At 47.2% G+C, this 24670-nt stretch overlaps 1 protein-coding gene across 1 annotated transcript in view; it reads right to left on the bottom strand.

The window, feature by feature from the left end:
* The window catches only part of LOC124614009 (collagen alpha-1(III) chain-like), a 224520-nt gene that overhangs the window by 20843 nt on the left and 179007 nt on the right, over positions 1 to 24670 (bottom strand). Inside the window, exons 5-6 of the mRNA XM_047142823.1 lie at positions 21098 to 23796; positions 8531 to 8809 (exon numbers count right to left, since the gene is read on the bottom strand). Coding sequence (XP_046998779.1) covers positions 8531 to 8809; positions 21098 to 23796 — 2978 coding nt within the window. The remainder of the gene's footprint in view (positions 1 to 8530; positions 8810 to 21097; positions 23797 to 24670) is intronic.

Below are 24670 nucleotides of genomic sequence, written 5' to 3' on the forward strand. Positions count from 1 at the left end.
ACCTAGGGACATCACACACATCCATGCCCAAGGCAGGATTCGAACCTGCGACCGTAGCAGTCGTGCGGTTCCAGACTGAAGCGCCTAGAACCGCTCGGCCACCCCGGCCGGCTCGGACACAGACAGGGACTGAGGATGGGTGGCTCTGGGTGGGAATGTGAGTCGACAGGGGGAACTTGCCGAGATAATCCGCGCATTTGCCATAAACACGGTGTTTGGGTGGTGCAGTGGTTAACGCAACTGCCTAGTACGTAGGAAATCCTGGGTTTGAGTCCCAGTCTGGCACACATTTTCACTCGTCGCCGCTGATTTCACATAAAGTCTCCATGAAGCTGATATCATTAGTTCCTTTCCTTTCCTTTCCTTTCCTTTCCTTTCCATTCCTTTCCCTTCCTTTCCTTTCCCTTCCTTTACATTCCGTACCTTTCTCCCCCCTCCATCTTCTATTTACATAATATTACAAGTCCATTGCATGTATGGAACCACCGTCGCTGCAAATTTACTGAGGGAAGTGAAATAGCCTCACTAACTGTGGGAGTATTGCGTGTAATTGTTCGTCGAGCTGGCAGAAGACTCGGAAGATACAGGTCTTCGTTCCATACGTATATTGTGGCAATTTTGTGACTCAACCTCGTTCTTGTTGTGTTTTGGCTGGCTCTTTGCTCCCTCACACACGTAATATGCGGCTTCACCATTCGCTGCCTTCCGTCAGAAATTTTTAAAGCTTACCTTGTCTCCGATATAAGAATATGTCACTTGCGAGATTTTCTGCAGAGCTTTTAGTTTAGGCATAGGTAGTAATGACTTTGACCCAGTGTTTATTACTTTTGTTTGAACTACTGTTATCCCTCTGAAGACACAATCGAGTTGTTAAATTCGCTGACATATATGCCATTTGATTTTTAGACGTTGATCGTTTAACGTGCAGTTTTATTTGAAATGTGAACTAAAGGATTTTAATTTAGTTTACGCTAGTACAGTGACAAACCCGTAGAAGGGTTTTTTTCATTTTACTCACGAAATTCACGTCTGTGAAACTAAGTTTCAATGTCATTTGACGACAATGCTAAATGTAATTCATATTTTAACGTTTTTTGTGCTCACTACTGATGTACGATGTCTATTCAAAAAATTCTGGAATGGTGTGTTGGAGCGAAATGCGGTTGGCATGCCTGCACACGTCTGTGTATAATGTGTAACTGCCGGAAGTTTCATTGTTGTACGTCTGTTAGCTATTGTTCAGTGTTGTACTGAGTAGAAAATTGTATCGCACAGTTTGCGAATTTCGAGGTGGCAGAGTAAGACGAGCAACGCTTCTGCATTAAATTTTGCGTGAACCTCAAGAAAACCTTTACAGAGACACACCAAATGATGCAGGAAGCTTACGGTGATGAGCACTTAAGCCGTACTCGCTCTTAAGAATGATTCACACGGTTTAAGAATGGCCGGGTGGAAGTTACAGATGATCCTCTTTCAGGATGCCCTTCAACGTCTACCGAAGACGCTCATGTCAGGAACGTCAACGGAAGTGTGCGTGCCAGTTGGAGAATGGCCCTCCGAGAGATTTCACAAGAATGTAACATTTCAGTTGGATCGTGTCATGAAATTCTGACACAGCATCTTGGAATGCGTCGTGTTGCCGCCAAGTTCGTCCCACGGCTCATGAGTCAAGACCAGAAAGAAGAGCCTTTGGATCGCGAAAATGAGAAGGAGATGTTCCTTAAGTGAATCATAACTAGTGAGGAGACGTGGGTCTGCGGTTGTGATGTTGAGACTAAAGTTCATTCTTCACAATCGGCCGAGAAAGGTTCTCCAGGTCCAAAAAAAGCTCTCCAAGTCAGGTCAAATGACAAAGCCGTGATGATAGGTTTTTTTATTTATTTTTATTTTTTTGAAGCATTAGTTGGTCATGAATTCGTGCCACAGGAACAAACTGTTAATCGATGGTACTATCGGGACGTTTTGCGTCGCCTGCGAGAAAATATGAGAAGGAACGGTCTGAAATGTAGCGGGACATTTCACGGCTCTTGTATCACGATAACGCACCTTCACATTCATCCCTATTGGCGTGTGACTGTTGAACGAAAAACGAAATCACTGTGCTGCTCCATCTTCCGTACCCTCCAGACCTGGCCCCCTGTGGAATTTTTTATATTTCCAGAGCTGAAAACCGCCCCGTCGATAGGACGAAGATTTGCGACGATAGACGAGGTAAAAGAAAATTCGCAGACGGCGCTTCGCGCGGTCCAACAAGGGGCGTACCAAGACTGCTTCCGGTAGTGGAAACGGCGTTGGGAGTGGTGTAGCAATTGTGGAGGAGAGTATTTCGAAGAAGACCATGCACAAGAAGTAAAAAATAAGAGTAGAAAAAGTTTCTGGATAAAGTTCCGGGATTTTTTCAATAGACCTCACATATAAAAGTTGTGTCCCTTTCCACCATTTTGATAAGTAACCTTTATTGGGTATGCCATTAGATGGTGCTTGTTCCTCGCAGTAATGTGCAGAAGATATAACACGAGAACACAGTTTTGCACTCTGACGGAGGTGTGTAAAAAGTTTTATGTTCATTTCTGACCTTATTTTCCAGTCTTGAAGCTATTGTATCTTTTGTCGTTTGCTTCACTACCAGGTGGCTTGTAAATTCCCAAGGGGGTGAAATTAGGTAATTGTGCGAAAGCATGAAATAAAGTGTTTATTTCAAAAATGAAAACGGTCTACGCGGGAAGCGGCTTCCCTCAACAGATCACTGTTACGTTGATCATACAATGTAGTACGACATCATATCTACAGTGCGATATTACAGTTATTACGAAATACGATGCAAACAACTACAATGAAAATACGTGCCGGACTGAGACTGGAACCCGGATTTCTGCTTATTGCGAGCGGTCGCCTTACAATGTGGCTATCCGAGGACGACTCGCAGCCAAACCCAAACTTTGATGTATCGTCAAGCAGATGTCTACAATCTGTACTGGTACATCCATTATGCATCTTCCCGTGCACGACAGACATTTTACTAGAAGGTCGCTGCCCGGTGTCGGCGGATAAATACGGTATTGCAGTGCCTGTGTCACGATGTAAAGTTCCGTCGGACATGTAAGCATTGTATTAATGTTTTATACTGAAACGTATCATTTTCTGCCCACGTCGATTGACTTCATCGTTGGCTATCTGGTTTCTGATACCTGAAGCACGGAGGTTCAGGCTTTTGCCCTGCCTGAAGATGATGAATCGATATTTCTGTAATCTTCCTAAATGGGTTGTGACTGGGGCCTACTACGCTGCCTTTGAGATATTAATTAGGTGGTCGTGATTCAGTGATACTCTGTATGTAAAACACCAATTACTGATACAGTTGTAAATGGATTGATTTCTTTGTCCCTGCATATCGGCAACGTTGACTGGATATGCCAGCCGGAGCTGTGTGGGATAGCCGCGCGGTTTAGGCGCCTTGTCAAGGTCCGTGCGGCTCTCCCCGTCGGGCATGGGTGTGTGTGTCGTCCATAGCGTAAGTTACTATAACTTAGATTAAATGGTGTGTAAGCTTAGGGACCGATGACCTCAGCAGTTTGGTCCCATAAGACCTTACCACAAATTAAGGCTGACCAACAGGCTACAGCAGGGTAACCGGCGAGCTCGCACACTGACCCACAAACAAATCGCAAACATCACCCTACACTGTGCATCTGATATATGACCTATCGGACACAAAACGATGATGAACCTAACTGTCATGTTCGAGTATAATGACTGTTCTGGAGATTAGAAATCTTCTCTGTAGGAAGCAGCATGGGTTTCGAAAAAGACGGTCGTGTGAAACCCAGCTCGCGCTATTCGCCAACGAGACCCAGAGGGCCATAGACACGGGTTCACAGGTAGATGCCGTGTTTCTTGACTTCCGCAAGGCATTCGATACAGTTCCCCACAGTCGTTTAATGAACAAAGTAAGCCCGCATCTCGTGGTCGTGCGGTAGCGTTCTCGCTTCCCACGCCCGGGTTCCCGGGTTCGATTCCCGGCGGGGTCAGGGATTTTCTCTGCCTCGTGATGGCTGGGTGTTGTGTGATGTCCTTAGGTTAGTTAGGTTTAAGTAGTTCTAAGTTCTAGGGGACTGATGACCTAAGATGTTAAGTCCCATAGTGCTCAGAGCCATTTGAACCATTATTTTTGAACAAAGTATGAGCATATGGACTATCAGGCCAATTGTGTGATTGGATTGAAGAGTTCCTAGATAACAGAACGCAGGATGTCATTCTCAATGGAGAGAAGTCTTCCGAAGTAAGAATGATTTCAGGTGTGCCGCAGGGGAGTGTCATAGGACCGTTGCTATTCACAATATACATAAATGACCTTGTCGATGACATCGGAAGTTCACTGAGGCTTTTTGCAGATGATGCAGTGGTGTATCGAGAGGTTGTAACAATGGAAAATTGTACTGAAATGCAGGAGGATCTGCAGCGAATTGACGCATGGTGCAGGGAATGGCAATTGAATCTCAATGTAGACAAGTGTAATGTGCTGCGAATACATAGAAAGATAGATCCCTTATCATTTAGCTACAAAATAGCAGGTCAGCAACTGGAAGCAGTTAATTCCATAAATTATCTGGGAGGACGCATTAGGAGTGATTTAAAATGGAATGATCATATAAAGTCGATCGTTGGTAAAGCAGATGCCAGACTGAGATTCATTGGAAGATTCCTAAGTAATTGCAATCCGAAAACAAAGGAAGTAGGTTACAGTACGCTTATTCGCCCACTGCTTGAATACTGCTCAGCAGTGTGGGATCCGTACCAGACAGGGTTGATAGAAGAGATAGAGAAGATCCAACGGAGAGCAGCGCGCTTCGTTACAGGATCATTTAGTAATCGCGAAAGCGTTACGGAGATGATAGATAAACGTCAGTGGAAGACTCTGCAGGAGAGACGCTCATAGCTCGGTACAGGCTTCTGTTAAAGTTTCGAGAACATACCTTCACTGAAGAGTCAAGCAGTAAATTGCTTCCTCCTACGTATATCTCGCGAAGAGACCATGAGGATAAAATCCGAGAGATTAGAGCCCACGAACAATACGAGACTGGAATAGAAGGGAGAACCGATAGAGGTACTCAAGGTACCCTCCGCCACACACCGTCAGGTGGCTTGCGGAGTATGGATGTAGATGTAGATGTTACAGGTATGCTGACGCTGACCGACATATCAACACCGGCACCCAGGGGCAGTCGCCGAGTAACAACACCGCATAACGCCAAAGGTATCGACCTTTTTCCCTCTCCCCTTCAAACGGCTACCCTTCATTCGGCTTTCGACCCAGTCTATCTCCAGATGAGTGCGTATTAAAGTTCAACCTTGACCAGATGTACACAAACATCGCAGTACCCACATCCTGCGACACCTCACTTTAGTGAAAACCAACCCTTATGCATAGATGGCATTAGAGATTTTGAGTCGGCCGTCGTGCCGACGTGGGCGTGGAGGGGCTCCACCTCTATTTATTGGATTGATTTCTGTTACTATTGGTTTTACCCTTTTCATATTTAGAGATGAGGTTGTGCTAGACCTGTACACTGGTAGAACGTACATAGCGGACAATGAAACACAACAAGATTGACAATGAAGTCTGGTAGTAAGAAAATACTTTTCCCGTCGCCAGTAACACAGAGCATGGGCTACCAGGGGGCAAGCAAAAGAAAATACACCGTTCACCCATCAAGTTACGACGTAAAAGCGGCGTTAGCGCTGCAGCCTCGGTGGCAGCTTGAACTAACAACTGTAACAACAGATGTGCATTCGACCACTCAGTTGCGAACAGGCGGTGTCAACTAGTGGACTTGCGATCATAGCGTATCGACGTTATGATGCCACAAATCACAGCGGAGCAATATCTGTAAATGAAGTGTTCAAGACGTTCTCTGGAATGTCTGAAGAAGATAAAAATGTGTGCAGAGATTAGCCCGTACACCTTCACTAGCACACGAAAACAACAATGCTTGGTCGGCTGCCTACTACGACTTGATTGAAATGGAAATCTCGCAATATTATTTTCTGAAAAAAAAAATCATCAGGGTTGAGGAGACTTGGTGTCATCCATCAGCGTACCACAGAACGACAAAGTGCAGAAACCCGAATGAAGACTTTGACGACGTAACTGACATTCAACACCCCAAAGAAAAACTTCCGACAGTTTTACAAGTTTCTGTGCCTCGTTCTGTGTATTGGATTCAAGGGGGGGTGGGCGGGGGGGGGAGGAGACCATGTAGAAGCATTAATACCACCATTGTAACTCTTACCTTAATCCAGCCTTGATACTTTTTGGACTAGCGGGTATGAGGAGTGAAATCTGTTCGTCTATTCGTACGTGTCTATACAGGGTGGTCATAAACAGGCTGAAAAACTGTGAGGGTGTTGAGGATAGGCTATGCTGAGGAATAATGGTTGCACCGTTTCCGAGGTAATTAGCGTCGAAGTTACCCACGCAAATTCAAGCGGGCCGCTAGATAAAATTAGTGTCAGTTATCCGCATAGCGTAGATGAGTGCAAGAGACTGCTCAGCCTTTGGCTCGGGTTCGATCCTTACCACCGTTCCGTGTCCAATCTCTGTACCGCTCTCTAGTTCGGTTGTAGGAAACCAAAAGAAGAACACGTTAAGCGACTCAGTTCCTGGCAGTCTGAATTTGCGAGTGCAAAGGCCTGCTTGGATAACTTTAATGCTAATTAACTCGGAAACGGCGCAACACATCGAATTTTTTTCTTAACAGTTACACTACTGGCCATTAAAATTGCTACACCATGAAGAAATGCAGATGATAAATGGGTATTCATTGGACAAATATATTATACTAGAACTGACATGTGATTACATTTTCACGCAATTTGGGTGCATAGATCCTGAGAAATCAGTACCCAGAACAACCACCTCTGGCCGTAATAACGGCCTTGATACGCCTGGGCATTGATTCAAACAGAGCTTGGAGGCGTATACAGGTACAGCTGCCCATGCAGCTTCAACACGATACCACAGTTCATCAAGAGTAGTGACTGGCGTATTGTGACGAGCCAGTTGCTCGGCCACCATTGATCAGACGTTTTCAATTGGTGACAGATGTGGAGAATGTGCTGTCCAGGGCAGCAGTCGAACATTTTCTGTGTAAATGGTTCAAATGGCTCTGATCACTGTGGGACTTCACATCTGTGGTCATCAGTCCCCCAGAACTACTTAAACCGAAGTAACCTAAGGACACCATACACATCCATGCCCTAGGCAGGATTCGAACCTGCGACCGTAGCGGTCACGCGGTTCCAATCTGAAGCGCCTAGAACCGCACGGCCACACCGGCCGACAACATTTTCTGTATCCAGAAAGGCCCGTACAGGACCTGCAATATGCGTTCGTGCATTATCCTGCTGAAATGTAGTGTTTGGCAGGGATCGAATGAAGGGTAGAGCCACGGGTCGTAACACATCTGAAATGTAACGTCCACTGTTCAAAGTGCCGTCAATGCGAACAAGAGGTGACCGACACGTGGAACCAATGGCACCCCATACCCTCACGCCGGGTGCGCCACTATGGCCATGACGAATAGACGCTTCCAATGTGCATTCACCGCGATGTCACCAAATACGGATGTGACCATCACGATGCTGTAAATAGAACCTGGATTCATCCGAAAAAATGACGTTTTGCCATTCGTGCAGCCAGGTTCGTCGTTGAGTACACCATCGCAGGCGCTCCTGTCTGTGATGCAGCGTCAAGGGTAACCGCAGCCACGGTCTCCGAGCCGATAGTCCATGCTACTGCAAACGTCGTCAAACTGTTGGTGCAGATGGTTGTTGTCTTGCAAACGTCCCTATCTGTTGACTCAGGGATCGAGATGTGGCTGCACGATCCGTTACAGCCATGCGGATAAGATGCCTGTCATCTCGACTGCTAGTGATACGATGCCGTTGGGATCCAGCACGGCGTTCCGTATTGCCCTCCTGAACCCACCGATTCCATATTCTGCTAAGTCATTGGATCTCGACCAACGCGAGCAGCAATGTCGCGATACGATAAACCGCAGTCGCGAAAGGTTACAATCTCACCTTTATCAAAGTCGGAAACGTGATGGACGCATTTCTCCTCCTTACACGAGGCATCGCAACAACGTTTCACCAGGCAACGCCGGTCAACTGCTGTTTGTGTATGAGAAATCGGTTGGAAACTTTCCTCGTGTCAGCACGTTGTAGGTGTCGTCACCGGCGCCAACCTTGTGTGAATGCTCTGAAAAACTAATCATTTGCATATCACAACATCTTCTTCCTGTCGGTTAAATTTCGCGTTTGTAGCATGTCATCTTCGTGGTGTAGGAATTTTAATGGCCAGGAGTGTACTTCTAAGCACAGCGTACACTGCAAAACCCTTAGAAGCTTTTCAGACTTTTTCTGATGACCCTGTTTACGCGAAAGTAATATCTGCTCATGACCCTTGTACGGTTACATTCATTAGAACAATATCATTAATAAATTAGCAACAGCGGCAGCAGTGCAGTACCTGCGTCTGGCTCTGGCCGGAGAGCGCGCCGGTCTGCGCGGAGGCGCTGCCGCCGCCCAGGAAGGGCGAGCGCTGTCCGCCGCCGTTGCCGCCGCCGGCCTGGGCGCCGCGCGGCGAGAAGCCGACCTGCGCCTGCGAGCTGGTGGAGCCGGCGCCGCGCGCCTGCGCGTCGGCCAGCCCGCCCGCCTGCCCCGCCTGCACCTGCGACGACGTGCCGTGGCCCCAGCCGCCGCTCTGCGCCTGCGCCGCCGTCGCGCCCGACGACGACCCCACCTGCACCTGCGACACCTCTCCCACGTCCAGCACTGCTTTGTCTAAAAGCCTAATCGCCGCAACAAATCTGATTTAAAGTATTCGGACTCCAATTAGTGGACATTAGTATAGGGTGTGTTCACCTTTCGCCTTTATGACGGTTTGAACTCCAAGCCGACATTTTCAATTAGGTGTCTGGTATGTCTTAGGAGAAGTGGCAGCCCATCCCCGCTCAAGAGGCGAACCCAAAGAAGGTAGTGATGTTGGATGCTGGAATCTGGAGTGAACATCCTAACTGATCCCATAAGGGTTCCTCTGGGTTCAGACCGAGACTCTGGACAGACTAGTTCATTTCAGGAATCTTTTTCTCCGCAAACCATTGCCTCACCGATGCTGCAATACGACAGAGTGCACTGTCCTAGCTGTTCGTCTACTGTAGGCTACATAGTTCACAATGCTGTAAAATGTGTTCATATCCTTCCACAATTACTGTTACCTTAAGCGTAGCATAGGAACTGTATTCTATCCACGAAACACATATCTACACCATAAGTCCACCTCTTCCGTAGTTCACTATCGGCCCTGCACCTGACAGCATACAACGTTCTCCAGGCATTTGCCACCGAGCGAGGTGGCACAGTGGTTAGCACACTGGACTCGCATTCGGGAGGACGACAGTTCAATCCCGCGTCCGGCCATCCTGCTTTAGGTTTTCCGTGATATCCCTAAATCGTTCCAGGCAAATGCAAGGATGGTTCCTTTGAAAGGGCACGGCCGACTTCCTTCCCCGTCCTTCCCTAATCCGATGAGACCGATGACCTCGCAGTTTGGTCTCCTCCCCCAAAACAACCCAACCCAACCCAACCCAGGCATTTGCCACACTCACGCCCTTCCATCGGACTGCCATAGGATGTATAGCTTGATTCATCACTCTAGATCACTCGTTTCCGTCATCCACAGTCCAGAGGCGTCGCTCTATGTAGTATCTCAAACGTCGCTTAGCACTGACTGTAGAGATGAGCTGCTCGACCAATGTACCTTTGCACTACCTAGTCACAGTCGTTGTGTTAGTTGGACCGCTGGCAGCACTTTGAATTCGCGACTGATTAATTCCGCTGTTTTTAAACCACCTTCCGCAATGTTCGAAGGTACGAGAGGTGTGTCTGGTCTCGGTTTAGCTGTAGCTATTTGTTCACAATTCCAGTTCACATTCACATCGCCGACGTTGGACTTGAGTGGGTTAAGCAGGGTTGAAATTTTCCTGTTGGATTTGTTACTCAGGTCACATCCAATTACTAGTCCACGGTCGGAGTCACTGATGTCTCCTGACAGACCCATTCTGCTGTCACTACCTCTCTATTGTGTGTATTGAACTGGGGACCTAGAAACGACTGAGAGGCTTCGTCCAGCCATAGCCCTCAGTGGTTCACAACCCCACAACAGGCCACAGCAGTCCACCCACCTCACTGCCGCCCCACACTGAACCCAGGGTTATTGTGCATTTCGGCCCCCAGTGGACCCCCACCCCTCATTCCCCACCCCCGTGGAACGCGTTTCATTCCAGACGAGTGTAACCGAAAATGTTTGCGTGGTAGAGAAATTATGGTGTACACATACGTGGAGACAGTGATTGCGCAGCGATCGCCGACGTAGTGTAACTGAGGCAGAATAAGGGGAACCAGCCCGCATTCGCCGAGGCAGATGGAAAACCGCCTTAAAAACCATTCACAGGCTGGCCGGCACACCGGACCTCGACACTAATCCGCCGGGCGCATTCGTGCCGGGGACCGGCATGCCTTCCCGCTCGGCAAGCAACGCGTTGGACCGCGTGGATAGCCGGGTGGGCTGCCTCTCTATTGACAACACAGTACTCTGTCTCTCCTTTTATACTGGCAGGCCCGCCTCTCATGACATCTAGTGGTCAATTCCGCATGACAGAGGGGATCCGGATTTTTTTTTTTTTTTAATCAAGTGGTGCACGTTTAAGGTCAGGCTACAAGAGTACTGCCTGTAGCAGTCAGATTCGATAAACTGTATTAATGTTTTATTCTGAAATGTATCATTTCCTGCCCACGTCGATTGATTATATCCTTGGCTATCGTGTGCGCCATAGATAGTTTCTAATACCTGTGGTATGGAGGCTTTCCTCCTGTGGAGATGGTGGATCGGCCTTCTTGTAATCCTCCCAAATGGATTGTGGCCGACGCCTACTACGCTGGATTCAGACTGGGCGATGTTCTCTTGATAGTAAGCATTTTCGAGCTGCCGTTGGAAATAAATTTTGAAATAGTGTGGTAGAAGGCAGCTCTTTGCGGTAGAGTAGCAAATGGCCAACGGAAATACCTGAACTCTGTTTTGAAGCTGACAGTGTGAAGGGCAAAATGTTAAAACAAATAAGTCGGCCGGCTCTTCTTGCGCGGTGTAAGAGGCAACCCTTGTGGCCTTCAGGCGAAGGTGGTGTTTCTAAGTGTATTTCTGCAGTCAGCGATATTTAGTGATCAATGAAGTTGTTTTTAAAATATAGAAAACCTGCAAGAATCCGAAATGCGTTCCAAAAGCAGGCGTGGAACTCTGACTGCGGCACTTCCAGTATTTTGAGTGAGTTGTGTGGTTTAGTTCAAATGGTTCAAATGGATCTGAGCACTATAGGACTTAACTGCTGAGGTCATCAGTCCCCTAGAACTTAGAACACATCCATGCCCGAGGGAGGATTCGAACCTGCGACCGTAGTGGTCGCGCGGCTCCGAACTGTAGCGCCTAGAACCGCTCGGCCACTCCGGCCGGCGTGTGTTTTAGTGAATGAGTATACGCTCAATAGAAAAAATTCAAATCCGATCGCAGAGCCAGCAGCTAGTTTAATGTGATGTTGGATAAAAGTTATGGGCTCAGGGAGATTCAGTTGAGGCCAGTAAGTTTCTTTGTTTCTGTGGAAACTTCAAATGCGGGCTCTTTTGAGCAGTTGACTTTGAACTGTATTCCTGTTTTATTGTCGTACAGGTAACCAGCAAAAGTCGCTAACAACCAGCTGAAGGCACTGTATGAAATGCTGCTGTGGCGTGCAAATAAGAAGGTTAGTATGTTATGTTCTGAGGAGAGAGGGGTTGAGAAACTTTGTGGCATCTCCAGAGTGTTCTCTGTTTTTGTCCTATGCCACACTTTCCAGGCTTACCTGCCACACTGTTTCTGCTTCTGACTCTCCCAAGACAGATTTACACTGAAGAGCCAAAGAAACTGGTACAGCTGCATAATATCGTGTAGGGCCACCGCGAGCACGTAGGAGTGCCGCAACACGTCGTGGTATTGTCTCGACTAATGTCTGAAGTAGTGTTGGAGGGAACTGACACCATGAATCCTGCAGAGCTGTCCATAAATCCGTAACAGCACGAGGGGTGGAGATCTCTTCTGAACAGCACGTTACAAGGCAGCCCAGATATGCTCAATAATGTTCATGTCTGGGGAGTCTGGTGGCCAGCGGAAGTGATGAAACTCAGAAGAGTATTTCTGGAGCCACTCTGTAGCAATTCTGGACGTGTGGGGTGTCACATTATCCTGATGGAATTGCGTAAGTCCGTCGGAATGCACAATGGACATGAATGGATGCAGATGATCAGACAGGATGTTTACGTACGTGTCACCTGCCAGAGTCGTATCAAGAGGTATCAGGGGTCCCATATTACTCCAACTGCACACGCTCCACGCTATTACAGAGTCTCCACCAGCTTGAACAGTCCCCTGCCGACATGTAGGGTCCATGGATTCAAGAGGTCATCTCCATACCCCTACATGTCCATCAGCTCGATACAATTTAAAACGAGACTCGTCCGTCCAGGCAACATGTTTCCAGTTATCAACAGTTCAATGTGCCCAGGCGAGGCGTAAAGCTTTGTGTCGTGCAGTCATCAAGGGTACATGAGTGGGCCTTCGGCTCCGAAAGCCCATATCGATTATGTTTCGTTGAATGGTTCGCACTGTGACACTTGTTGGTGATCCAAAAATTAAATCTGCCGCAATTTGCGAAGGGTTGCACTTCTGTCACGTTGAACGATTCTCTTCAGTCGTCTGTGGTCCTGTTCTTGCAGGATCTTTTTCCAGCCGCAGCAATGTCTGAGATTTGATGTTTTACCGGATTTCTGATATTCACGGTACACTCGTGAAATTGTCGTACAGTAAAATTCCCACTTCATCGCTGCCTCGGAGATGCTGTGTCCCATCGCCTGTGCGCCGACTGCAACACCACGTACAAACTCACTTAAATCGTGATAACCTGCCATTGTAGCAGCAGTAACCGATCTAACATCTGCGTCAGACACTTGTTGTCTTATATAGGGGCTGCCGACCGCAGCGCCGTATTCTACCTGCTTACATATCTCTGTATTTGAATACGCATGCCTATACCAGTTTCTATGGCACTTCAGTGAATATACAACCGTTATCACTTAACATAATACGTGTCACGTTTATGTTTTATGCCCCCCCCCCCCCCACACACACTCAATAATGAACACCACGGCTTTTAAATACCCTCGCAATGGCTACCTAGCTTGAAAGTCAACGCTAAAAGTGGTGTGCGCCCTCTGCAGAGCACCGTAGTCAGACGCAGCAGAATGACGCTGTTGGTTAGAGCGTCACACAGTACACTGCCCCTTGCCTCTGCATATCACCCTCTCATCCTCCTCGTTACACGCACACCACCAGAGCGGCACTTATTTTCCAGTCTAATGGTGAGATCTCAGAATATTTTTGAAAGTAGGTAGAGCGCTACAGGGACTTTATTAGTAGCACGTGAGGAGTGAAAATTTAACCTTGTCCCGTGGATGAAAACGAGCCTGGCGAGCCTTCTTTATATCGATTCAATGGTGTAGCAGTGTAGAGAATTAGTCCGACTCTATCAGTACACGTATCCGAGTAAATCTGCCGATATGATGTATTCGCGCGCTTCATTCAGAGCGTGTTTATGTCGTACGTGGTCGCGACTGGCACGCAGCGCAGCACGATGCTTGATGTACAGAAGAAGGGAACGTTTCAGCACAAATGTAATGTTCAGCTCTGTATTGTCTACTACATTTTCCAAAATTTGCGTAAGATGTTATAAGACGAAACTCATAATTATCATCATCATCATCATCATCATCATCATCATCATCATCATCTACATTGATGGATTAGGTTCGAGGAACCATTCCGACCTTAGCTTCTTAGCTCCGTCGTTTTGTGGGCCGACCTACGTCCGTGACGCCTTTGGGTATATATGACAAAACTTTTTAGAATATCTGCTTGTTGCATTCCGTTTACATGTTCCTTCCATGTCTTTCATATGTATGAATTTTTTCTGTTATTGCAAATATTGTAAGCTCATTTGTAATATCTTCTTTCTCGATCTATCAATTGATCTGAGAAATTTCATTTCTGACACTACTATTCGATTTATGTCTTCCTTGTTTGCTATTCATTCTGAAATTGTGATTTTGAGCAATTTGGTTTACTTTAAACATGTTTCTTTGTAATTGTTCTTCAGAAATGGCTATTACAGCATAAGTTAGTGTATTTATACAGGGTGATTTCATGATGATGTTACAAACTATGAGGTATGATGGAGAAGAATTAAAGTATCAATTTGAGGTAAGGGACTCTATTCGGAAACGACCGAGTTGAAAGTCATAAGCGAAAATCTACTCAAATTACACCTTAGCCTCGCGCAGTGCTCGAACAGAGGGGCCCCAACTTCGGAGCCCTGATAACGACGTACAGAATTCCCGCTGAATACTTCCCAATACCATCAGATAATTTCCCCTGTTAAGGGACTAGTAACGGTGCACGTAACTTGATGTCAGAGGGCTCGAAAATCCTACGACTTCGGTACAGTAACACTAAATTCCATTTACCTGCACAAATTTCAAAAGCTGCAATCCTTTACAACAGTTGTTCAAAATGGCGACCCCAAGTGCCAATGCAGACGTGGAATTGCCACACAGTGTTCTGCCGTACCCGTTTTAACATCGCCAGTGTCGTTTGACAACGGGAGTTTTTGCCAGGAGATCCTTCGTCAATCTAATCAGGTGTCTCGTATACAAGAGTTGTCACATGGCCCCGCAAGAAGTGGGGTGAGTTCAGGTGAACGTGCAGGTCACGAAACTGGGCCTCCTGTGCCTATACACTCTTCAGGGAACGTCTGATCCAGATTTTTGACGACCCTCAGTCTAAAGCGAGGTGGGGCTTCATAATGTTGGAACCACATTCTTGACAAATAACAAGTGGGATATGTTCCAGAAAACCTACAGTATTAGTAACGACAGCATTGGTATATGTATTCCACTGTCAAAATTGTCGCAACAATTTTCGCTTATAATTTTTACTCGGTCGTTTCCAGACCAGGGCCTTACCTCAAATTGATACATTTTCCCTTTTCCATCGTCCCTGGAAGTTTGTAACACCGTTGAGGAATCACGCTGTATCGTAGCCCCTATTTAGTTTTATTCCTTTATTATTGTTGTTTCGTCGTTCCACTACCTCATTTATATATGAACTGAATAGAATTGTGGAAAGACTGGAAGCTTGTCTCACTCCTTGGTTAGTTATATTGACATTCTTACTTGTTTTGTTTCCTTTTTAGGGTTTCTTACCTCAGTCGGTAAAAACGGAACCCTTATTGGATCACTTCGATGTCAGTCTGCCCGACTGTCTGTTCACCTGTTAAAAACGCTTTTTTCTCATGAACGGGTAGACGCTTCACGGTGAAACTTATGACGCTTATTAAGGTACACGGTCCCTAGGCACTATAATAAATGTACGCTTCTAAGTCAACTCAGTTTGCAGATACATCTATTTATATCACATATTTTGACACTTGCAAACTCACTCATCAAAACATACAGGGTACTTACTTTAGATCTGGAATCATAAAATTGGCAAGAAACGAGGTTTCACAGTACAACTAAAGGAAAAAATCAGAAAGTTTTTAGAATACAAGAAATTTTTTTTCTCATTTGTTATCTGACAGTCCATCCGTTTGTTAAGACCCCTTTTTCTCGGGAAAGTGTAGACATAACAAATTTAAATTTATGTCACATACTAAGTTGTAAGGTCTCTTGGCATTGTAATAAATGTAAGCTTCTAAGTCTGTGCAATTAAAACATTCGACGAATTATATCACACATTTTGATACATCAAAAAATGTAGGGTACTTCCCGGTGACCTAGAGTCACGAAATTTGGCAACAGGCAAAGCTTCACAGTACAAGCAAAGGAAAAAATCCGAAAGTTATCAATTTTTTATTATGTCAAATAAAAATATTTCTTTTGTTATTTATTATTTGACCTCAGATTTCAAATTGAAACATTCTCGAAAGTCTTGAAATTCCTGGAAGTGATGTCTCGCCAGTATCAAAGACGATGACAGGCAAAAATTGTCGATATTCTCGATTCCTGGAATGGATGAACTCTCTCTATATTGCCCCCTGCGTGCAAGTCCTAGTTCCATCTCGCCAATTTTTTGTTGCAAATTTAATTTCATTATTTGTCTCATATTAAGTATCACTTTGGCGTTGGTAGGGAGGCTTGCTTGCCTCAGCGATAGAGGTAACCGTACCGTAGGTGCAACCACAACGGAGGGGTATCTGTTGAGAGGCCAGACAAACGTATGGTTCCTGAAGAGGGGCAGCAGCCTTTTCAGTAGTTTCAGGGGCAACAGTCTGGATGATTGACTGATCTGGCCTTGTATCATTAACAAAAACAACATTGATGTGCTGGTACGGCGAACGGCTGAAAGCAAGGGGAAACTACAGCCGCAATTTTTCCCGAGGGCATACAGCTTTACTGTATGGTTAAATGATGATGGCGTTCTCTTGGGTAAAATATCCCGGAGGTAAAATAGTCTCCCATTCGGATCTGCTGGGGGGGGGGGGGGGGGAGACTACTCAATAGGACATCGTTATCAGGAGAAAGAAAACTGGCGTTCTACAGATCGGAGCATGGTATGTCAGATCCATTAATCGAGCAGGTAGGTTAGAAAATTTAAAAAGAGAAACAGATAGGTTAAAGTTGCATATAATGGGAATTAGTGAAGTTCGGTGCAGGAGGAGCAAGGCTTCTGGTCATTTGAGTACAGGTTTATAAATACAAAATCAAATAGCGGTAATGCAGGAGTAGGTTTAATAATGAATAAATAGATAGGAGTGCGGATATGCTACTTACAAGTTTATATGCCAGCTAGCTCCGCAAATGACGAAGAGATTGAAGAAATGTATGATGACATAAAGGAAATTATTCAGATAGTGAAGGGAGACGAAAATTTAATAGTCATAGGGGAATGGAATTCGATAGAAGGAAAAGGAAGAGAAGAAAATAGAAGTTTGCACAGAGCATAACTTAATCATAGCTAACACTTGGTATAAGAATCGTGAAAGAAGGTTGCATACGTGGAAGAGGCCGGGAGACACTAAAAGGTTTCACATAGATATGTAATGGTACGACAAAGATTTATAAACCAGATTTAAAATTAATAGACATTTACAGGGGCTGATGTGGACTCTGATCACAATTAGGTATGAAATGTAGATTAAAACTGAAGAAACTGCAGAAAGGTGGGAATTAAGGAGATGGGACCTAGATAAACTGAAAGAACCAGAGGTTGTTGAGAGTTTCAGAGAGAGTATTAGGGAACGATTGAGAAGAATGGGGGAAAGAAACACAGTAGAAGAAGAATGGGTAGCTTTTGAGAGATGAAATAGTGAAGGCAGCAGCGGATTAAGTAGGTAAAAAGACGAGGGCTAGTAGAAACCCCTGGGTAACAGAAGAGATATTGAATTTAATTGATGAAAGGAGAAAATATATAAATGCAATAAATGAAGCAGGAAAAGGAATAAAAATGTCTCAAAAATGAAATCGACAGGAAGCGCAAAATGGCTAAGCAGACAGGGCTAGAGGAAAAACGTAAGGATGTAGAGACATACATCACTAGGGGTAAGATAGATACTGCCTACAGGAAAATTAAAGAGACCTTTGGAGAAAAGAGAACCATTTGTATGAATATCAAGAACTTACATGGAAACCCAGTTCTAAGCAAAGAAGAGAAAGCAGAAAGGCGGAAGGAGTATGTAGAGGGTCTGTGGAAGGCCGATGTACTCGAGGGCAATATTATGGAAATTGAAGAAGATGAAGATGAAATGGGATATATGATACTGTGTGAAGAGTTTGACAGAGAACTGAAAGACCTAAGTCGAAACAATGCCCCAGGAGTAGAAAAAATTCCAATAGAACTACTGATAGCCTTGGGAGAGCCAGCCCTGACATAACTCTACCATCTGGTGAGCAAGATATACGAGACAGGCGAAATACCCTCAGACTTCAAGAAGGATGTAATAATTCCAATCCCAAAGAAAGCAAGTATTGACAGATGTGAAATTTACGGAACTATCAGTTTAATAAGTCACGGTTGCAAAATACTGACATGAATTCTTTATAAACGAATGGAAAAACTAGTAGAAGCCAACCTTGGGGAAAATATGTTTGGATTCCGTAGAAATATTGGAGCACGTGAGGCAATACTGATCCTATGACTTATCTTTCAAGATAGATTAAGAAAACGCAAACCTACGTTTCTATCGTTTGTAGACTTAGAGAAAGATATTGACAATGTTGACTGGAATACTCTCTTTCAAATTCTGAAGGTGGCAGGGGTAAAATACAGGGAGCGAAAGGCAATTGACAATTTGTACAGAAACCAGATGGCAGTTATAAGAGTCGAGGGGCATGAAAGGGAAGCAGTGGTTGGGAAGGGAGCGAAACAGGGTTTTAGTCTATATCCGATGTTATTCAATCTATATATTGAGCAAGTAGTAAAGGAAACAAAAGAAAAATGTGGAATAGGAATGAAAATACATGGAGAAGAAATAAAAACTTTAAGGTTCGCCGATGACACTGTAATTCTGTCAGAGACAGCAAAGGACCTGGAAGAGCAGTTGAACGGAATGGACAGAGTCTTCAAAGTATGATATACACTACTGGCCATTAAAATTGCTACACCATGAAGAAATGCAGATGATTAACAGGTATTCATTGGACAAATGTATTATACTAGAACTGACATGTGATTACATTTTCACGCAAATTGGATCCATAGATCCTGAGAAATCAGTACCCAGAACAACCACCTCTGGCCGTAATAACGGCCTTGATACGCCTGGGCATTGACTCAAACAGAGCTTGGATGGCGTGTACAGGTACAGCTGTCCATGCAGCTTCCACACGATATCACAGATCATCAAGAGTAGTGACTGGCGTATTGTGACGAGCCAGTTGCTCGGCCACCATTGGCCAGACGTTTTGCATTGGTGAGAGATCTGGAGAATATGCTGGCCAGGGCAGCATTCGAACATTTTCTGTATCCATAAAGGCCCGTAGAGGACCTGCAGCACGCAGTCGTGCATTATCCTGCTGAAATGTAGGGTTTCGCAGGGATCTAATGAAGGGTAGAGCCACGGGTCGTAACACATCTGAAATGTAATGTCCACTGTTCAAAGTTCCATCAATGCGAACAAGAGGTGACCGAGACGTGTAGCCAATGGCACCCCATACCATCACGCCAGGTGATACGCCCGTATGGCGATAACGAATAGACGCTTCCAATGTGCATTCACCGCGATGTCGCCAAACACTGATGCGACCATCATGATGCTGTAAATAGAACCTGGAGTCATCCGAAAAAATGACGTTTTGCCATTCGTGCACCCAGGTTCGTCGTTGAGTACACCATCGTAGGCGCTCCTGTCTGTGATGCAGCGTCAAGGGCAACCGCAGCCATGGTCTCCGAGCTGATAGTCCATGCTGCTGCAAACGTCGTCGAACTGTTCGTGCAGATGGTTGTTGTCTCGCAAACGTCCCCATCTGTTGACTCAGGGACCGAGACGTGGTTGAACGACCCGTTACAGCCATGCGGAGTAAATGCTTGTCATCTCGACTGGTAATGATACGAGGCCGTTGGGATCTAGCACGGCGTTCCGTATTACCCTCCTGAACCCACCGATTCCATATTCTGCTAACAGTCATTGGATCTCGACCAAGGCGAGCAGCAATGTCGCGACACGATAAACCGCAATCGCGATAGGCTACAATCCAACCTTTATCAGAGTCGGAAACGTGATGGTACGTATTTCTCCTCCTTACACGAGGCATCACAACAACGTTTCACCAGGCAACGCCGGTCAACTGCTGTTTGTGTATGAGAAATCAGTTGGAAACTTTCGTCATGTCAGCACGTTGTAGGTGTCGCCACCGGTGTCAACCTTGTGTGAATGCTCTGAAAAGCTAATCATTTGCATATCACGGCATCTTCTTCCTGTCGGTTAAATTTCGCGTCTGTAGCACGTCATCTTCGAGGTGTAGCAATTTTAATGGCAGGAGTGTAAAATGAACATCAACAAAAGCAGAACGAGGATAATGGAACGTAGTGTAATTAAATCAGATGATGCTGAGGGAAGTAGATTTGGAAATGAGACACTTAGAGTAGTATATGAGTATTCTTATTTACGGAGTAAAATAACTGATGATGGTCGAAGTAGAGAGGATATAAAATGTAGAGTGGCAATGGCAAGAAAAGCGTTTCTGAAGAAGATAAATTTGTTAACATCGGGTACTGATATGAGTGTCAGGAATTTTTTTCTAAAAGTATTTGTATGGAGTGTATCCATGTGTGGGTGTGAAACATGGACGATAAATAGTTTAGACAAGAAGGGAACAGAAGCTTTCGAAATGTGATGCTACAGAAGAATGCTGAAAATTAGATTGATAGATCGTGTGACTAATGAGGAGTACTGAATTGAATTTGAGAGAAGAGGATTTCGTGGCACAATGTGACTAGAAGATGAGATCGGGTGGTAGGACATGTTCTGAGGCATCGAGGGACCACCAAGTCAGTATTGGAGGGCAGTGTGGAGGGTAAAAATCGCAGAGGGAGACCAACAGATGACTACACTAAGCAGATTCAGAAGGATGTAGGGTGCAGTAGTTACTTGGAGATGGAGAAGCTTGCACAGGATAGAATAGCACGGAGAGCTGAATTTCTTGTATTGTTGAGCAGAGTTCTTGCCTTGTTTAAACTATTAAACGCCTTGACAAAGTCAATCATGGCCACGTGTGTCTTATTATTAAATTCTCTTTTCAGTTCTGCAAAGTGAATATATTGTCCACTGTTGTACGTCCACATCTAAATACACTCTGATCGCCAGTTAAAATTGTTTCACCTATCGGCCATAAACTTAGAGTTAAGTCATTAGCACTCACCAAACTAAAACGATAACTTAGCGAGAGCAGTGTGGGGTACCTGCGCCTGCGCCTGCCCGCGGCCCGCGCGGCCCTGCGCCGTGGAGCGCGCGCCCTGGCCGGCCGCCTCCACCTGCCCCTGGGCGCCGGTGCCGCGGCCGCGGTCTCCCGTCTGCGCCTGCGCCTGGAAGCTGCCCCCGGCGCGGGCCGCGCCGCTCACCTGCGCCTGCGCCTGCGCCGCGCCGCCCGCCAGCGCCCCCTGTGCTGACGCTGCCGCGCGCGTCTCGTTCTCCTTGCGGTCCACCGTCGTCTGGGCCTGAGCGTCGCCTCCCGCCTCTCCCGGGTAGCCGGGGACGCGCGCCAGCTCTCCCGGTACGACTCCCGGGGGATACCCGGGCGCGCCGGGGACACCCGGAACTTCACCCGGCCTCACTCCCGGAGGGTACGCTCCCGGAGGGTAACCGGGTACGGCGACGCCGGGGGGATAGCCCGGAACGGCGGGAATACCCGGGTACACTCCGGGCGGGTAACCAGGTGCGCCCGGAGACACTCCAGGTGGGTAGCCGGGCGCCCCCGGAGGCACTCCGGGGGGGTATCCGGGGACACCCGGTACTCCGGGCGGGTATCCGGGAACGCCTGGAACGCCGGGAACGTAAGAAGGGATACCGGGTACTCCGGGAGGGTAACCGGGGACACCCGGTACGCCGGGTACGAGTCCCGGTGCGACGCCGGGTGGGTACCCCGGCACGCCGGGTCCGGTCGGTACTTCTCCGGGTCGCGGAGCAGCGGGGTATCCCGGGACGCCCGGTCGGACACCCGGCGGGTAACCGGGTACTCCCGGTACTTCACCGGGAGGATAAGGTGGGACGCCGGGTCGCTCGGCGGGAGGTGGCCGGATACCGGGTGGGTATCCCGGAGGGACACCGGGTACTCTTCCGGGAATGCCGGGAATTCCAGGTCGAATTCCGGGAGGGTAACCGAAATCTCCCGGTCCGACGGGAATGGGTTCTCCCGGACGGTAGCCCGGTAGCTGACCTGGGATTCCGGGCACTCCCGGATAGACGCCTGGTGGTACTCCGGGTGCTACACCCGGAACCCCTGGCACAATTTCTCCCGGATACATCCCTGGGCGGCCTTCGGGTACCCCTGGTGGTGACGGAACTGCTCCCGGCCTCAATCCCGGAACACCCGGAATCCTCTCTCCGGGAACAGTGCCTGGATATCCTGGAGGATAGCCCGGTACTGCCGGTGGCCGCATTATGTCGCCTGGTGGGTAAGGTGGCTGTCTGGGGGGACCAGTCGGATATCCTGGCACTCCTGGAATTCCGGGGATATATCCTGGCACTCCTGGTACACCTGGCACAGCTTCTCCTGGTCGGACACCTGGTGGATATCCGGGAACACCTTCTCCTGGTCGAACTCCTGGAGGATACCCAGGTACACCTTCTCCTGGTCGAACTCCTGGAGGATACCCAGGTACACCTTCTCCTGGTCGAACTCCTGGAGGATACCCGGGTACACCTGGAACAGCCTCTCCTGGACGGATTCCTGGTGGATAACCGGGCACACCTGGTACAGCTTCTCCTGGTCGAGCTCCTGGTATGTAGCCAGGTACTCCAGGTACAGCTTCTCCCGGTCGGACTCCTGGTGGGTATCCAGGTGCACCTGGCACAGCTTCTCCTGGTCGGAGTCCGGGTGGGTACCCGGGCACGGCACCTGGCACAGTTTCTCCCGGTCGAACTCCTGGTGGGTATCCGGGCACACCTGGCACAGCTTCTCCTGGTCGGAGTCCCGGTGGGTACCCTGGCACGGCACCTGGCACAGTTTCTCCCGGTCGAACGCCTGGTGGGTATCCGGGCACACCTGGCACAGCTTCTCCTGGTCGGAGTCCCGGTGGGTACCCAGGCACGGCACCTGGCACAGTTTCTCCTGGTCGAAGTCCTGGTGGATATCCAGGTACACCTGGTACTGCTTCTCCCGGTCGGACGCCTGGTGGGTATCCAGGTACTTTTTCTCCTGGCCGAGCCCCTGGTGGGTATCCTGGTCTACCTGGCACCATTTCTTCTGGTCGTACTCCTGGTGGGTATCCAGGTATACCTGGAACATATTCTCCTGGTCTGGCACCTGGTGGGTATCCTGGCCTTCCTGGCACTACTTCCCCTGGTCGAACTCCTGGTGGGTACCCAGGCACACTAGGTACAGCTGCCCCTGGTCGAACACCTGGTCGGTATCCTGGTACACCTGGTACTGCTTCACCTGGTCGGACTCCCGGTGGGTACCCAGGTACGCCTTCTCCAGGTCGAAGGCCTGGCACAGCTTCTGCTGGTCGAATTCCTGGTGGGTATCCAGGTACTCCTGGTACTGCTTCCCCTGGGCGAACTCCTGGTGGGTATCCTGGTACAGCTTCTCCTGGTCGGACTCCTGGTGGATATCCAGGTACACCTTCTCCTGGACGAATCCCTGGTGGGTATCCTGGTGCTCCTGGCTGAACTCCTGGTCGTACTCCTGGAGGATATCCAGGTACACCTGGTACGACTTCTCCTGGTCGAACTCCTGGTGGGTATCCAGGTACACCTTCACCTGGTCTGACGCCTGGTGGGTATCCTGGTACTCCTGGTTCACCTGGTATGGGTTCTCCTGGGCGCAGTATTTGTGGCTGTGGAGGGAAGAGCCCTGGATAGCCGCCACCGAGAGGGAAGCAGTCTGCACAATCGCCGGTGCCAGACTGGCTCTGGGCCTGACCCATGCCGCTGCTTCCACCTGCAGGAGTAACGGTAATGAGTTTCCAGTATATGACTGTTGCAATCTATTATAGATTTACATATGATCAAGTTATCATATGACATAAGACTTTTGCTATGTTGTATAATGATTTAAAAATACTTCTTTTCATTATAGTTCCTGAGAGCCATGAACACTTACGTATGATAAGACAAATCATGATGCACATTGCCAATATGTTTACTGAACATGGCATACATTGAGAGACAAAGTAACATCATTCTTCTAGTTCAACTTGTTCTTCTGCCGTCATCACCAACATCCACTGTTTGTGTGGACATATAGTTGAATGGTTCACTAGAATTAGGGTCTATGCCTTGTGCAGTTAGGTTAGAGAAACAAGCAATTTTTCTAAATTTCAGTTTTCATCCGACACGTAAGTTGAACAGAATTTAGTTTTGGTACAGCACTACTGAACTCATCAACAAATCCGTGGGAATTCGTTTTGAAATTGTCCATCGTTTATTGTCACCTTTCAAACCTCTCACACATAAATTCATAGTTCAGAGATTCTGTGAAGATTTATAGTTGATTAATTAAACAGCTTTGTTGACTGAAGTGGCAAGTAGACAGATTTAGTATTTTGAAGAAATGGGTTGGGTGTTAGTTGTTAACTCGTTTGGGCATCTTTGTGCTGTTGTTCTGCCGAAAACGTAGTGGCTGCAATAGGTATGGTTAAGTGACTCCAAGAAAATCAGTTCACCGTCAAGCGTGAAAAATGAGTATTCGATGAAGCGCTATACACCGAATCTAGACCGAAGATTTTCTGAATGCCTATAAAACCGTACACGAGAACTCAAAGTAAAACCTTCTGGGTGACTGGGCTGCGTTATATTGCAATTCAGACGTCTCT

The sequence above is a fragment of the Schistocerca americana genome, chromosome 4 (assembly GCF_021461395.2).
Source record: "Schistocerca americana isolate TAMUIC-IGC-003095 chromosome 4, iqSchAmer2.1, whole genome shotgun sequence".
In the NCBI taxonomy this organism is placed as follows: Eukaryota; Metazoa; Arthropoda; class Insecta; order Orthoptera; family Acrididae; genus Schistocerca; species Schistocerca americana.